Source organism: Crocodylus porosus, unplaced genomic scaffold, assembly GCF_001723895.1.
Source record: "Crocodylus porosus isolate Cpor-Errol unplaced genomic scaffold, CroPor_comp1, whole genome shotgun sequence".
Lineage (NCBI taxonomy): Eukaryota > Metazoa > Chordata > Crocodylia > Crocodylidae > Crocodylus > Crocodylus porosus.
This window is the reverse complement of record NW_017728925.1, coordinates 3683467-3697123: the sequence shown is the minus strand read 5'-3', so window position 1 is coordinate 3697123 and position 13657 is coordinate 3683467. Positions and strand designations below refer to the sequence as shown.

The 13657-nt window shown below is 52.4% G+C and overlaps 1 protein-coding gene across 4 annotated transcripts in view; it reads left to right on the top strand.

The window, feature by feature from the left end:
- The window catches only part of NDOR1 (NADPH dependent diflavin oxidoreductase 1), a 39070-nt gene that overhangs the window by 3244 nt on the left and 22169 nt on the right, over window positions 1-13657 (top strand). For all 4 annotated transcript variants that reach the window (XM_019540587.1, XM_019540585.1, XM_019540588.1 and 1 more), the window contains exons 3-8: window positions 3278-3355; window positions 6182-6279; window positions 8201-8299; window positions 9162-9263; window positions 10529-10729; window positions 11892-12013. In XM_019540587.1, the coding sequence (XP_019396132.1) occupies window positions 3278-3355; window positions 6182-6279; window positions 8201-8299; window positions 9162-9263; window positions 10529-10729; window positions 11892-12013 (700 nt within the window). The remainder of the gene's footprint in view (window positions 1-3277; window positions 3356-6181; window positions 6280-8200; window positions 8300-9161; window positions 9264-10528; window positions 10730-11891; window positions 12014-13657) is intronic.

The window sequence follows — 13657 nt, the reverse complement described above, 5'->3', positions numbered from 1 at the left end:
CCTTTGGGCTTGGAGGATCGTCTCCTTAAGGAACGACCACCCTCCTTGGACACCTGGCTCCCCTCCCCTCTGGGACCTCAGTGCTTCCCTGACTATTCTCCTTAGCTCATTGAAGTCTGCCCTCCTGAAATCTAGGGCTGCTGCCTTACTGCAGGCCTTTGCCACCTCGCGCTGTATGATGAATTCCAGCAGGCAATGATCACTGTCACCCAGGTGCTCAAGCACCCGCAGCCCCCTCAACAGGTCGTCACCAGGTCATCACCCGTGGCCAGCACTAGGTCCAACAAAGCGTCTCCCCTGGTGGGGCTGTGCACCTCCTGGGTTAGATGGAGATCCTGCATTCTGGCTAAGAACCTACGTGAGTGGTCCATTCTAGCTGACTGCTCTTCCCAGCAGATGTCTGGGAAGTTCAGATCCCCCAGGACTACCACATCCTTAGACTTCACTACCTCTGTGAGCTGACCTAAGAATTCCTGGTCAAGTTCTTCCCCTTGGTTGGGAGGTCTGTAGTAGACCCCCAGTGTTAAGTCTCTTTCCGCTCAACTGCCTTGTATTCTAACCCAAAGCACTTCAGAGTGCCCTTCCTCTGATTCTTTGTTAATTGATGAGGATGGGTATTCCTCCTTAATGTAAAGTGCCACGCCCCCACCTTTTCTTCTTGTCCTGTTCCTCCTGTACAGCCTATAGCCCTTGACATTCACCACCCAGTCATGCGTTGAGTCCCACCATGTTTCAGTGATCCCCACTATGTCCGGGTTGGTGTCAGCTAGCAGGAGGTTGAGTTCCTCCTGCTTGTTTCTCATACTATGAGCGTTTGTGTAGAGGCATGTGAGGCCTCCTGTGGATGTGTGTACTGGCCCCCTAATCACACCATTGCCCTGGCCCTTGTCGCTTACCTGTGTATACGTTTTGCTCGTTGGTCTAGGCTGGGCTGTACTTGTGGGCGTTGCTTGGTTTGGCAGTCCGATGATTCCTCCACCTTCATCTTCCCCTTCCCCTGACGAGCCTAGTTTAAAGCCCGCCGGAGGAGGTCTGCCAACCTAGAAGAAAACACGTGCTTACCTTTAGGGGAAAGGTGGAGCCCATCCCATCCAAGCATGTCTCTCGTCGTGATGTGCCGGTCATGGTTGAGGAAGCCAAAGCCTGCCTTGATACACCATTCCTGAAGCCACCAGTTGGTCTCCGCGGTGCACGTTTCATGCCGTCTTCCACGTCCACTTACTGGTAGGATAGAAGAGAAAACCACCTGTGCGCCCATCTCCTTTAGCACGCACCACAGAGCATGGTAGTCCTCCATCAGGCAATCAGGGCTTCTCCTGGCTGCATCATTAGTACCCACATGGACTAGGACCGTGGGGTAGTAATCGGTGGGCTGGATCACGGTTTGGAGCATCCCTTTCACGTCCTGAACCTTTGCTTCAGGTAGGCAGTAGACCTTGGTGCCGAGGGGTCCTGGCGACAGATGGGGCCCTCCGTACCTCTCAGGATGGAGTCGCCTATGATGATAATGCATCGCTTTCTCCTCCTGGCCTGCTTATCTCCTTTGGCCTGCACGGGACATGGAGAGCATGGAGTTGCCTCCTCCCTGGTTTCCTCCTCTCCTTCCTTCTCTTCCAGGGTTGCCAGGGCCTTGTACCTGTTCTCCAGCTGGACTGGAAGAACTGGTACTGCTGTGTTACGAGCAGCCCTGGTTCAGGAGGTGACCTTCTACCACTTAGCAGTGGAGGTCACTTCTTGAGGTGCATCTTCCTTGGGTGTACAGCCCTGCAGGGAAAGAAAATAGCTGTCAATTTCTTCCTCTGCCTCCCTGATTCCCCTCAGCCTGCTAACCTCCTCTTGGAGCTCCCTCACCTGCGCCTGCAGGAGGAGGCGGGCACCTGCAGGACAGATGTGGGGGTCCCCAGTCCCTGCCCCCCCAGGCCTTGCTGGGCAACTCCCGCAGGCCAGGGGGTTGGGGGATGCCAGCCTCCCCCGTGGGTTCTGTCTGGGTGGAGGCCTCAGACAACCCTGGAAAGGCTGCGCCTCCCGAGCAGGGGCCCTGGCAGCACTCCGTGTCGACACCATCATAGGAGTTGCTGCCTGTTTCTGGCTGAGTGCGGTGCCTTTGCCCCGTGCTGGCAGGAGTCTGCCTTTTGGCCCTTCCTGCTCGTATCTTATCCAGGTCAACTTACATTGATTTGACTAATCTGATTACTTAGAACTGATTTCTATAAGGTAAGGAGGATGAACTTGTTCTGCAAATGTTGGTGGGTGTCTTGAGTCAGAATTCTAATATTATAAAAGCCTTAGTCTGTCTGTCTGTAGGTCTATAATGCTTTATTCGCATTCTGATTGGCTGAGGCCAACATAGATGCCCCCCCTCCACCCCACCCTGCTCCCTGTACTGGCAATGATGGGGGTGAGGCCACCAGAGCTGGCTTCCCCCCCCACCCCCTTGATCCTTGGAGGTGCAAGCAGTGGTGGCACAGTGGGGAGTGGGGTCAGGATGCTGCAGGGGGGTGAGAGTGGCACTGGCCTTGGTCTACCACTCCCCCCTTCTGTCATTGCCACCTGCAGGGAGGAGCGGGTGGGGGGGGAAAGGGAGTGAGTGTGCTGTGGTGGGGGGAGGGGAGGAGTGGGCCCGGGCCCAGGGAAGGGGGGAGCAGGCCTGGACGCCAAGCAGCAGGAGGGAAATGGGGAGTGGGCCTGGATGGGGGTGGGGGGAACATCATTCTTGATAGGCAATTGGCTAGTGATTATAGAAAGAACTAGATGCTTTTACTGTTTCCATACAGAATGAAAAGGCTCTCGTTGTTAGCCTTGTCATTGTATCGCACAGGGACTCGAGCAAAGCAAAATACCTGGATGTGGCTGCAGGGCTATTTTGGGGCAGTGCAGCTAAGTGATACCCTGCTAGCAGCAAATGGTGGGAATATGGAGTAAAAGCCTTAGTGTGCTCATTTCTGTGCCTGTACCTAGTTCCCCTCCCTCCCTTTCATTTAGGTCAGGCCTCTGGCATAGCTGGTTTCTGAGCTCTGATGCTTTGTGCAAGTGGTGGGCCTTGCCATTGCATACCTATGGCTCATTGCAATGCTAACTGTGGTGTATAATGGCAGCATATTCACAGTGCTTTGGCTTCATCTGGCTGGTGATGCATGGTGGGGTGTTCAAGGCTGTGGTGAGGCACAGCAGCCTGCACTGTGGTGGGTTGGGCCACGGCTGTATGTGGGATGCTGTGTCCTGTGGTCACAGCTTGCTAACTCTACATCTGTGTTTTCATGTTTGTTTTTGCATGTAGGCAGACCTCATCAATGAGACATTGGTGGTATTTGTGTGTGCAACGACAGGCCAAGGGGACCCGCCTGACAACATGATGGTAGGCTATGCGACTGTCTGCACCATTTTTGGATGTGAACATGGCTTTCACTCTTGGATTTGCCTCCTCAAGCTCCTCCCCTTGTATTTTTGAGACAGGCGTAAGGGAGCAACATTAATATTCTCTGAACAATGGCTGTGGAGGGGTCATTTCATTAGGACAGACCTTTGGTGACCCTGTGTGACCTCATGCCGTTCTTGTGGGACATTAGGTGCCAAGGCCTTGCCAAGAGCTCTCTAAGGATGCGTCCACACATGCAGGCACGTGCATTTGCAGCAGCTCAAATAGAAGCGGCGCAAATTTGAGCCAGGGCTTTTTGCCTCAGTGGGGCAAATTGTGCCACTTGGGGCAAAATAACCCTGCCTGGCTTCTGCATCTGCAGCCACTGTAAGCTAAAGGCCTGCCCTGTGCTGGACCCAGCAAAATAAAAAGCTGCCCTGGCTCAGGGCTACTCACTTTCAGGAGCTTCTGGGGCCTGGCTAATTGTTACCTGGGGACACTACCCTGTGTGTCAGCTGGACTGCTGTAGCAGCTCTGAGAGTTTCTTGTACCCTCTGCCCACTGCAGCAGTCTGGCAATAGGAGCTGCTGCCCTGCTGTGACCTGTGACAGCATGTGGCCCCAAGACTGCACAACTGCCAAACCTGGATGGGGACTGCATAGCCATTAGAGGCATTTACACCTCTGGTCCAGCTGCCAGTGGACTGTGGCAGCACAGTTGGCCTTTGTGCAGCACTACTGCCATGTGTGCCACCACCAGCCATTTGGGCAGCTGTCGCCCAGAAGATGATGTCACTGTGCTGGTCTGCTCTGCCCTGTCAAAGCATGTTTTCCTGGCCCCAAGAGGCCTGGAGGTCAGCCACCTCCAGCAGGGTCCTGGGTGCCAGCTCTGAGCAGGCTCTTTTGCCTGGGTCCTGCCACTTGCCTCATTAGCAGGAATTCTGGTGTTGCATATTTAAAAACTGCAAAATCCCTGATAAAAAAATCCCCAAGTCACTCTTTAAAATACCTCAAAATCCATGTTCTTCCACAAGTAAATAAAAGACTACTAGACATACATATATATATAGAGAGAGAGATCCAATCAGCTGGGCAATGTTTTATTGACATATTCACAATTTTAAAGTAATTTGGAAGCCTATTAGTGCCTCTACCATCGTAATAAAATAAATTATAAATATCTGTAGTTTGGCATTGACTTTTGGCTTTTTTGTCATAGAAAAATCAGAGCCGCCCCTACCCCCTTCACTCACCAGGACGTGCAGAACTGAGCAGCACTGATATGCTAGTGTCCTGCCCCTGCCCTTGCCCCTCACTCTCAACCAACAGCCTGGCCCCCACCCCTGTCTGTTTCCTCCTAACTCACAGGGCCAGGTATGTGGGTGAGGGGTTTGTGGGTTGATTGTGGGGGGGCTGTGGGTGTGGGGGGACTTATAGGGGGCCTGCTCAGGAGGGGTGGGTCCCTTGCTCCCTGCAGGGGGCTGCCTCCCCTGCACAGCTCACTGACTGCTCCTCCCACAAGGTCACAGCCCCTCAACGGGGGCCCACAGCCACCCGCAGAGCCTATGTGCCCCCCACCTGGCCCCAGCCTCTGTTCGCTCCCCAAACCTCCCTGATCGTTTCCCTGCCCAGCCCCAGTACCTGCCACTCACTAGTGGCCTTTGGGGCCTCATGGCACAGCACCCCTGTGCAGCATGGAGCAGCAGGGATTGGCCCTGGCTGCCTGACACCCACGCTGCCTCTGCTGCCTTGTGCACCACTGGAGCTGAGCGGCACCAGCCCCAGGTGACAGCTGGAGTGGCCCTGAGCTGCCAGTCAATGCACAGCACTGCATGGTGCCTTGCTGAGCTGGGCCGCACCTGCACAATGCGGCAGGAGGGATGCCAGGCAGCCAGGTCTGAGCCCCACTGCCCCAGTACCAGGAGCTGTACCACAAGGTTCTGAGTGCCCTGATTGCCACTGCCAGTAGCTTGGCCATTTAGGGGAGTGGGGATGGGTGGGGAAGCAATTGGGGAGCTGGGGAAAGCAGGGGAAATGAGGGGAGAGCAGGGAAAATGATCGGGGAGCAGGGGAAACAATGGGAGAGCTGGAGAGAGCAAGAAAAACGATCAAGGAGGAGAGGAAATGAGGGGGGAGCTGGGGGAGTGAGCGGGGTGCTGTGGCCAGGCAGGGCCCCCCCCCATGGTCCCCTAACGCCCTCCTCCAGCCCCCCACCAGCCCCGACTTACCTGACACGAAGCCAGGTCCAGGTCCCTGCAGCCTGCAACACTGCTTGCCTCGCACGGGCAGGCAGCGTGCTTCAGTACCAGGGCAACAACCAGCCACAGAGACCCTCCGGCTGGCTACCAGAGCAGCTCTGTGGAAGACCAACCCTCCAGTGCCTTGCCCTGCTTTTTCACCCAGGTTTTTTTTGACCCCTGGATATCCAGGTATCTAATTTTTCCCCTGTGCTGCAGATTTGCAGTGCAGGGAACAGTTGTTTGTTCCCATATGTGTGTCTTGCAGTATCTCAAAGGGCTGAGACGCTGCAAGAGGCATATGTGCGCTCATGTGGGTGCACCCTAAGGGTGCTCTCTCAGACTGCTCACATGGAAGGCCTGACTGCCATTTGTTTTGTGGCTCTGGTTTTCCTAGTCTCCAGTAGTTGAGCTGACCAGATGCTTCTATCTGAAGGGGTCCAACTGACTGGTTGATCACTGTCTGTCCCATGGCCTCTTTAATAGGAACAGGCTTGGGCCTCGGAGAGCCGAGCACTTACCAGTGCTGGTGATTTGAGGGACTGGTATCCATACTGGAGCCATGGAATCTCTTGACTGTTTTGTTGTAGAATTTTTGGCGATTTATATTCCGCAAAAACCTGCCCCCCAGCTCCCTGTGCCAGATGGACTATGCAGTGCTGGGCCTTGGAGACTCCTCTTACCCCAAGTAAGTGATTTTTTCCCACCCCTAGCCCTGAGGGTGGTATCAGACCAAGAGCTCTTTGTGGCCCTTGGCTTATGGTTTCAACCATTTGGTTCCTGAAAGCTGTTTACCATTGGACTCCCAACCCTCCGGGTTGTCAGGAAGGGACAGTTTTTCCCAGAGTCTCTTCTGCATAAGTCAGACAGTGGTGTTTTATAATCATGCCATGTAGGGCTTTGTTTTGTTCAACCAAAAAGGAATTTGTGTAATGAGAGTGCATGCTGCTGTTGGTGAATTGCTGGCAGTGAGGATGAGTCTGTGACAGTCCTCCTTCTTCCTTATTTGAGTGTGAGCAGCACCTGGGGAGCCAGCTAAGGATCAGGCCGTACCTGTGCTAGGTGCTGCAGGCATGCTGGGAGTCTGGTCTCTGTTGAAGTTTTGTCTGAGCAAAATGATGGAACAGTTAATATAGGACTGTAAGGGATTTATGAATGTAGGCACACTGAGCAGGAGTAGGGAGATGTTATTCCATCTGTATATGGCATTAGTGAGATCATGAGAAGCTTAGGGCTTGGAAGGGACCTCCTGCGTCATCAAGTCCAGTACCTTGCTACTACATGGAACCACATTATTTAATCCCTTTAATGGGTGTATCAAACACCATCTGGCTGAGTTAATTCCTGGTCACTCAGTCAAGTCCCAATGTTTCCATTTTGAGAAGGGAGTTGAACAATTGGAAGAAGTGCCTTAAAGAGACACAAGAATGATCTGAGGTTTGAAAAACCTGCTTTACAATTAGAGATAAAAGGAGTTCAGTCTGTTTAATTGATCTACACAGTAGTGAAGGAGCACAGTGATAAGTCTGCACAAATACCTGAATTAGGAGAAGAATGGATGATATATCTAAGGTGTCTTTTATCCAGCAAACAAAGTTATAACATGGTCTTGGAGCTGGAAGTTGACATTAGAAAAATGCAAATGAGGAAGAGGGCAAAGGTGGTTGAACTAGAGTGGGGGTTGTTGTCCATTGGGATGCGTTATCAAGAGAATTAGCAAGTTCTCTTACCACCTGACAGTTTTCAGTTAAGCTTGGATGTGCCTTTCTAATAGACCTGCTCTAGCTCAACCCCGGGCTAAATCTGATGAGCCAATCACAAGTGGATCTGATGTAGGAATTGTTAGGTGAAGATCTCTGGTCTGTGCCTGTAGCAGATCAGACTTACCATAACAAATCTTGGGATTGATGAACCTGTGTCCTTAGTAAACACCAAGAATTAGACTGTTGCCTGTGTTCTTCTTTCCTGACTCGAACCAGATACTTAAATGACCAGACAGGAAATATCATGACCTGGCATAGCCCTTAGACTGCAGTAATGGGGGTCCTACAGAGGAGCCCAGAGAGGGAGAATTCCCCCAAACCTACCTAAGCCATTGCTTTCCTTTTGACTTTTGAGTCCAGAGAGCACTGCCTGGGCCCCACATACTGCTCCCAGGTGAACTGCTTGTCAGCAGTTTGCACACAGAATGGCTTTTAGGAAGAAGCTGAGCATGGAGCAGCTTCTTCCAGGGCCTGGTGGGAGGGTGGGACATCTCTATTTGGAATGGAGGGATTTTTCTGTATTGTTAAAACCCACCTACTAAAAAGACAGATACATGTTCCCAGAGAGAAAGTAGAGCACATTGCAGTGTACTGCATTCCTGAGGTCTGTACCTTCTTCTGTCTTGGAGACCTGCAGACCTGCTCCCAGCAGTGTGTGCATGGATCAGAGCAGCCTGGGCTGTGGACCATTAGGCTCATATCTGTGCTGAGGTCTGTTAAATCCTGTCCCTGCAGTGAGCTGGGGCACATATTAGCCCTAGTATCCTGCTACAGTGCAGACTCTTCTGAATCTTCTTCCTGCCCACAGTGCCTGCCAATTGCATCTTCTGATCCTTCTTGACCCAGGTTTAATTTTGTTGCCAAGAAACTGCACAAGCGTCTGCTCCAGCTGGGTGGCAACCCCCTCCTGCCAGTGGCTTTGGGAGATGACCAGCATGACTTGGGGTAAGAACCTCCAATGGGGGAGGGCTGGCTGGAGGGAATCCATGTCAGCTATCTTTGCAGGCTGCACCTCCAGGACCCTAGAGACTCTCCCTGTCTTTCCAGCTCTGGCCCATGCCCCTAACATCTGGCCAGCTTCTGACTGGCTGCACTCCATGCTATTCCAGGCTCAGAGCCTCGTACAGCTCAGCTTGGGTCTGCTTTTCTGTCCTTTACCCCTCCACCCAAAGCTAGGTTTCTATTTCAGGCCTTTCCTGTTGAACCTCCAGCTTCCAGTCCCACCTGCCTCTTACCCCTACAAACTGCCCCACTGAAAAGAGACCCCAGAGCCTCAGAGTTACCCTGAGTTTTCTTTGCATATGTCAGGGATTTCCTGGGGCCACAGCTCTTGGACCCAAAGAGACTCTCCTTTCTGACCTCAGAGCTGATTGGAGAGCCCTTCCTGCAGTGCTGTTACCAGGCCTCCCACAGGGCTAAGTTGGGCAGCCACTGCCTGCCTGTACTGAAACTTCTGCATGTTGCCAGTCCCCAAAATGTAAAAAAATGGAATCTCCAGCTTATAGATCAGCCCTCTGTTCTGGGAGAAGCAGAACTCATACTTCTCTCTAGATGGGAGCCTCAGATGGTGTCAAAGCCAGTTGTTATGCAGTGGGCAGCCTCAGTTCACCTGGGTTATTAGGGGTGCTAGCACTGCAGAGTGGCACCTGATTTTCCCTAGTGCCCTCTCTCTGGCTGACAGAAGGAACTGTGATTGAGGGACTCTCATAGGGTTGCAGTAATATGCATCATTTGGGGTTTGGAGTGGGGGTCGGAGAGTTGGGATCCAGGTGTTATGAACTCTGCTGTTTGTATTTGCCATCTGCAGACCAGATGCAGTGATTGATCCATGGCTTCTGGACTTATGGGAAAAGGTCCTGGCTTTGTACCCTCTTCCTCCTGGCCTTGGCATCCTCAGCCGTGATGTCCTGTGAGTACAAAGTGTGGACAGGGACCACCACAGATAGAGCAAGCTGGTTGTCTGTACCTGCTCCTTTGAGAGGCTGTTTCCCCAGATGAAGATGATCCTTTTGGGGACAGAAATGTGTTCAACTCTCTGTCAGGAACCCACCTTTCTGTAGTTTCTGGACCCCCACCATGGGTTGTAGGTTAGTGGATCTGCCCTGACAAACAGCAGAACAGAAAGACTTCACCAGTGCAGAGCTGAAAGAGATATGGTCCATGCTGAAACCAGTCTCAGTATGGCTTGTCCCACCTCCAGGATTTGGGTGTTATGATAGTGGAGCTCCCTGGCACACAGCCAAGGCAGCCTGCAGATTCTGTAAGTCTTGTCTTTGTTCTGGAGACTCCCATGTGAAAAGGGGGCTCAGTGAGGTACTGTCCTCCCTCCTGCAGTGGCATAAGGAAGTAGTGGGCTGAGCCAAGTCAGGAATAAACACCTCATTCACCCAAAGATCTCAGACAGCCCAAAGCTAAACTACTGTTTTGTGGCCCTTCTGGGGAGGAAATGTGTCCAGTTTCCTGTCAGGAAACTTCCTCCCTACTGCTTTGTGGTCAGTGTGCACCGGGGCCCTGCCCTTTGATCATAAGCTGTGTGCTTTACTCCTTGGGTATCATTCATCTGTCACAACCATGCTCCCAACGTGAGTGCCCTGCTCTGTGGTGTGTAGTCCCACTGAAGCAACAGAGGGGGAGTTTGGCAGATTTGAAGGGGAGAAAGGAGGAGGAGTTTCCTTTCTGATTTGTGGCAAATTTGCCTCCAGCAGGAGAGAGAAGAGCTTATTTTGCTGCCCCATGAGGAACCCAAGGGAGAAGCTGCATCTGGCTGTACCTGGGTAGTCTCTTGCTGTGGGTGTTTCCACATTGCCCCATCCATGTTCTGGCTGTTCTAGAAGGGCTCTATGCACTGCTGTTGCACTTAGTCCACTAGATTTACTACAGCCTCTCCAGGACCATCTGTCTCTCAGGGTGGATCTAGCTGCCATGACTGTTTCAGAGCTATTCTCTTCTTTCGGGGTCTCTGGCAGCTGTGTAGATGAGCTGGATGGTGCTCTCTTTCCACATGTTAACTCCTGAGGTCCTGTTGTCCCTTCAGTTTGTGGGACATTCCTGTCCCCTGCATGTGGGGCCAGCCTGTAAAGCAGTGCACAGAAGATCCTCTGGGCTGCTTGCCATAACTCAGTAACACCAAAAAAGCCATGAGGTAGACTGTGTCACATTATTCTCTCCCTGCAGGCTTCCCCCAAGGTATGCTCTGCACTTCCTGGATGAGAATGCTGACAACGGAGACCAGCCCCAGCAAGAGGCAGGCAGAGACATCCCCTCGGAGCTGCACCCCTTTGCTGCCCTGATGGTGTGCAATCAGAGGGTCACTGCGGAGTCGCACTTTCAGGATGTCCGGCTGATCGAGTTTGATATTACTGGCTCTGGAATGGAGTGAGCAGCACTCAGTTACCCCTCCAAGCCCCTGCCCTCTGTGTGGGAAGACAGGGGGCTGCACTGGCCCCTCTTCATTGAGCTACCAGTACATCTAGGTGGATGCCCTTTTTTCTATAAGGGTAATTTCTGTGGCTGCCATGCTTTCTCCTATGACTGCAGGCTGCACAGACACCCTGAGGAAGAGCCTTTCTTTTTTTTCCAGGGAGCTCTTGCTGGCGTGAAGCAGTGGTTTGATCTGCATGGCCTTGTCTGCACCATGCCTAGCTGGGCTGTTCCCAAGTAATCCCTTCCACCCCTCTCTTACTCAGGGCTGGGAATGCTCCAATAAGGCTGCTCCAGGTTCATCCCCAGCAGCTGCTCTCTAGCATGCTGGAGACAAAAGTCTCAGAAGCAGCCTCACTGACTTATTTCTGAGTTTGGACCTTGCCTGCAGGGGTGGGCAGATGGGGAGCACTTAGAGCTATCCCAGCTGGGACACAGTGCTATCATGGTGTAGACAAGCCCTATGTTTGCCAGTCTGACCAGGGCAGTAGTGTTTGGATTTCTGCAGCCCTCCTCAGTGCCCCTGGAGCAGGCTCCAGAACATCTGGGAGCCCCACAATACAGACAATGCGGCTTCAGCTGATGCTGCATACAGGCCCTGGTAGGGAGGTGGGCATGGAGAGCCATCCTGAATCCACAGGAAAGGATGACTGTGTCTCCCTAGGCTCGTGCCTTTCAAGGGCTCTCCCAGCTCTCCATCCCTCTCCTCCTTCCCATTTGTAGGCAGGTGTACTGGGCCCTGGAATTTACACAGTGTAATCTGTTCTTTGGCCTCTTGGCCACGTCTGTAGACTGCAGAGCTGGTGGAAAGTTTGATTGTATTCCAGCCCAGGTCTAGGGCCTCAATTTACCAGCCTCCCATTGTGGGGCACTCTTACACTGGTTCCTTGTACTTGTTTGGGAGCAAACTGTTGGAGATAGAAGCAGGAAGTTTAGCCGCAGGATTCCAATATGGAAGGGGCCATATGAGGAAGAAAAGGCCCCTGGCTTGCTGATAATCACCCTTGCTGTCCCCTCTTACTGCAGAGGCCCTTGGGTGCCTTTCAGCCCACCTCCCCTCGCCAGCAGTGCTGCCTGGAGTTTCTCTCAGCTGGTATGTGTGCCATGTGTCCTGCAGGTACAGCGCAGGAGATGTAGTGATGATCCAGCCGCGGAACTCTCCCGAGGACGTGCAGCAGTTCTGCCAGCTGCTTTGCCTGGATCCAAACAGATGCTTTGTGCTGAAGCCCTCTGAGCCTGGTATGCCCTGCTCACTGCTCCTCCTTTCTGTTCCTGCCTGGATGGGGCCAACTGCTCAGCAGTTCCATTCTAGCTCCAATCTGGGCTTTCATTTCACTTTGGCCCTTGGCAAGCTACAGGATGGTCATTAGCTCTTGGTGGCTGTCTGCCTGTCTCGTACCAGGAGGGTGTCACTCATGACAGCTAGAGGTGGCTCCTGCTCCCCGTTGGAGGTTTGAATGTTTCCTTTTGTCCTTCAAGTCTCCAAATATGTGGTCCCACTCTGGGGGCACAATCTTATGACCAGTGGCTGTAGCTATGCCTTGTATGTCCAGTCAGCAGCCACCTGAGGGCAGTCTGGATCCTGCTGCTTCGTAGCAGCTTCTCATAGTGTCACAGAGAACACTTCTGCCCTCTGGCAGTGCCTTACTTTGATTAATTTAGTACTTCTATCACCATTTGGCTGCCAGGAATTCAATCTGTGGGCCCCAGAGAGGTCTGTCGTCCCATCCCCCTGGGACAGCCAGAGAAGCCCCTCTTTAGTACCTGCAGTGCCCTGGTAGATGTGACTTTGTACCCATCTGGGTGGAGCCATCCCTTTGGCCCATCAGCTTGGCCCTGCCAGTCACCATGGGCTTCACAAATCTGTTGAGATACCCAAGGGTGCGTTCTACCTTCTGTTTCTCCTGTAAGTCCCACTGGTTAGATCCACTGTTAACTGCAGTGGGAAGAAGGAACCAGAGATCAAGAAGAGGCCACTGAGGAGAGAAGAGAGGAGCATAAAGAGTAAATGGAAGAATATAACTCAGTGTGATCTTATTCCAGCTTCTCCACCCTGAGATGGTCCTTCTTCCTCAGTTGACAAAGCTGTGACTCCTTCTCATGTGCTAATTCCCTGTGGCTTCAAGCCCTTGCAGGAGTTGTAAGGGAGAATACAGATACCCAGAATACTGGGTTCTCCCCCACATGGGAGAAGGCATATTCATCATTTGATATCCTCCCCCACAACCTGAGCAGACTGCCAGCACTAGGAACAGAGGAATCCTAGACCCTGCAAAGGATGTGTGGCAAACCCCAATCTCTATACTCTGGACCCCAGGCTAAGCTGCTGAGAGCTATCAGATTCCTCTAAAGTGATATGAGTGCTTTCACTCAGCTCCAGGCTCCTTTGTGGTATCTGCTGCACAGGAAGAATCTAAATAATCGGAATCGATGGAGGATAAAGAGCTCAGAAAGCTACATCTCCTGGGTGTTGAAGCCTATTACTCAGCATCACTCCATCTCCATCGGCAGTTACCAGGCCAAGTACAAGCACTCTCTGAAGTGAGATATAAAGTGTCTTTTATTGACAGATTATCAACAGTCATTACCAACTCCTGCCCTGGAGGTGACCTTAGGCAACACCCTTGTCTCTAGAGATCAGGGTTGGTTTGCAGTTCTTGACCTTCAGGACTCTTGAATTCCCAGCAAGGCTTAGTCACTAGGGCTGTGTGAAGCTTTAGGTGGTGATTCAATTCGGAGGAGATTCAGCCCAATTCAGTGGCCAAATTTCTGAATCCGAATTGAATCTGGACCGATTTAAAGGTCTGAATCAATTCAAAGTTCTCCGAATCTTTGGAGCTGGTAAGCACTTGGGGGGGTGGTGTGGAGGGGGAAGCCAGGGAA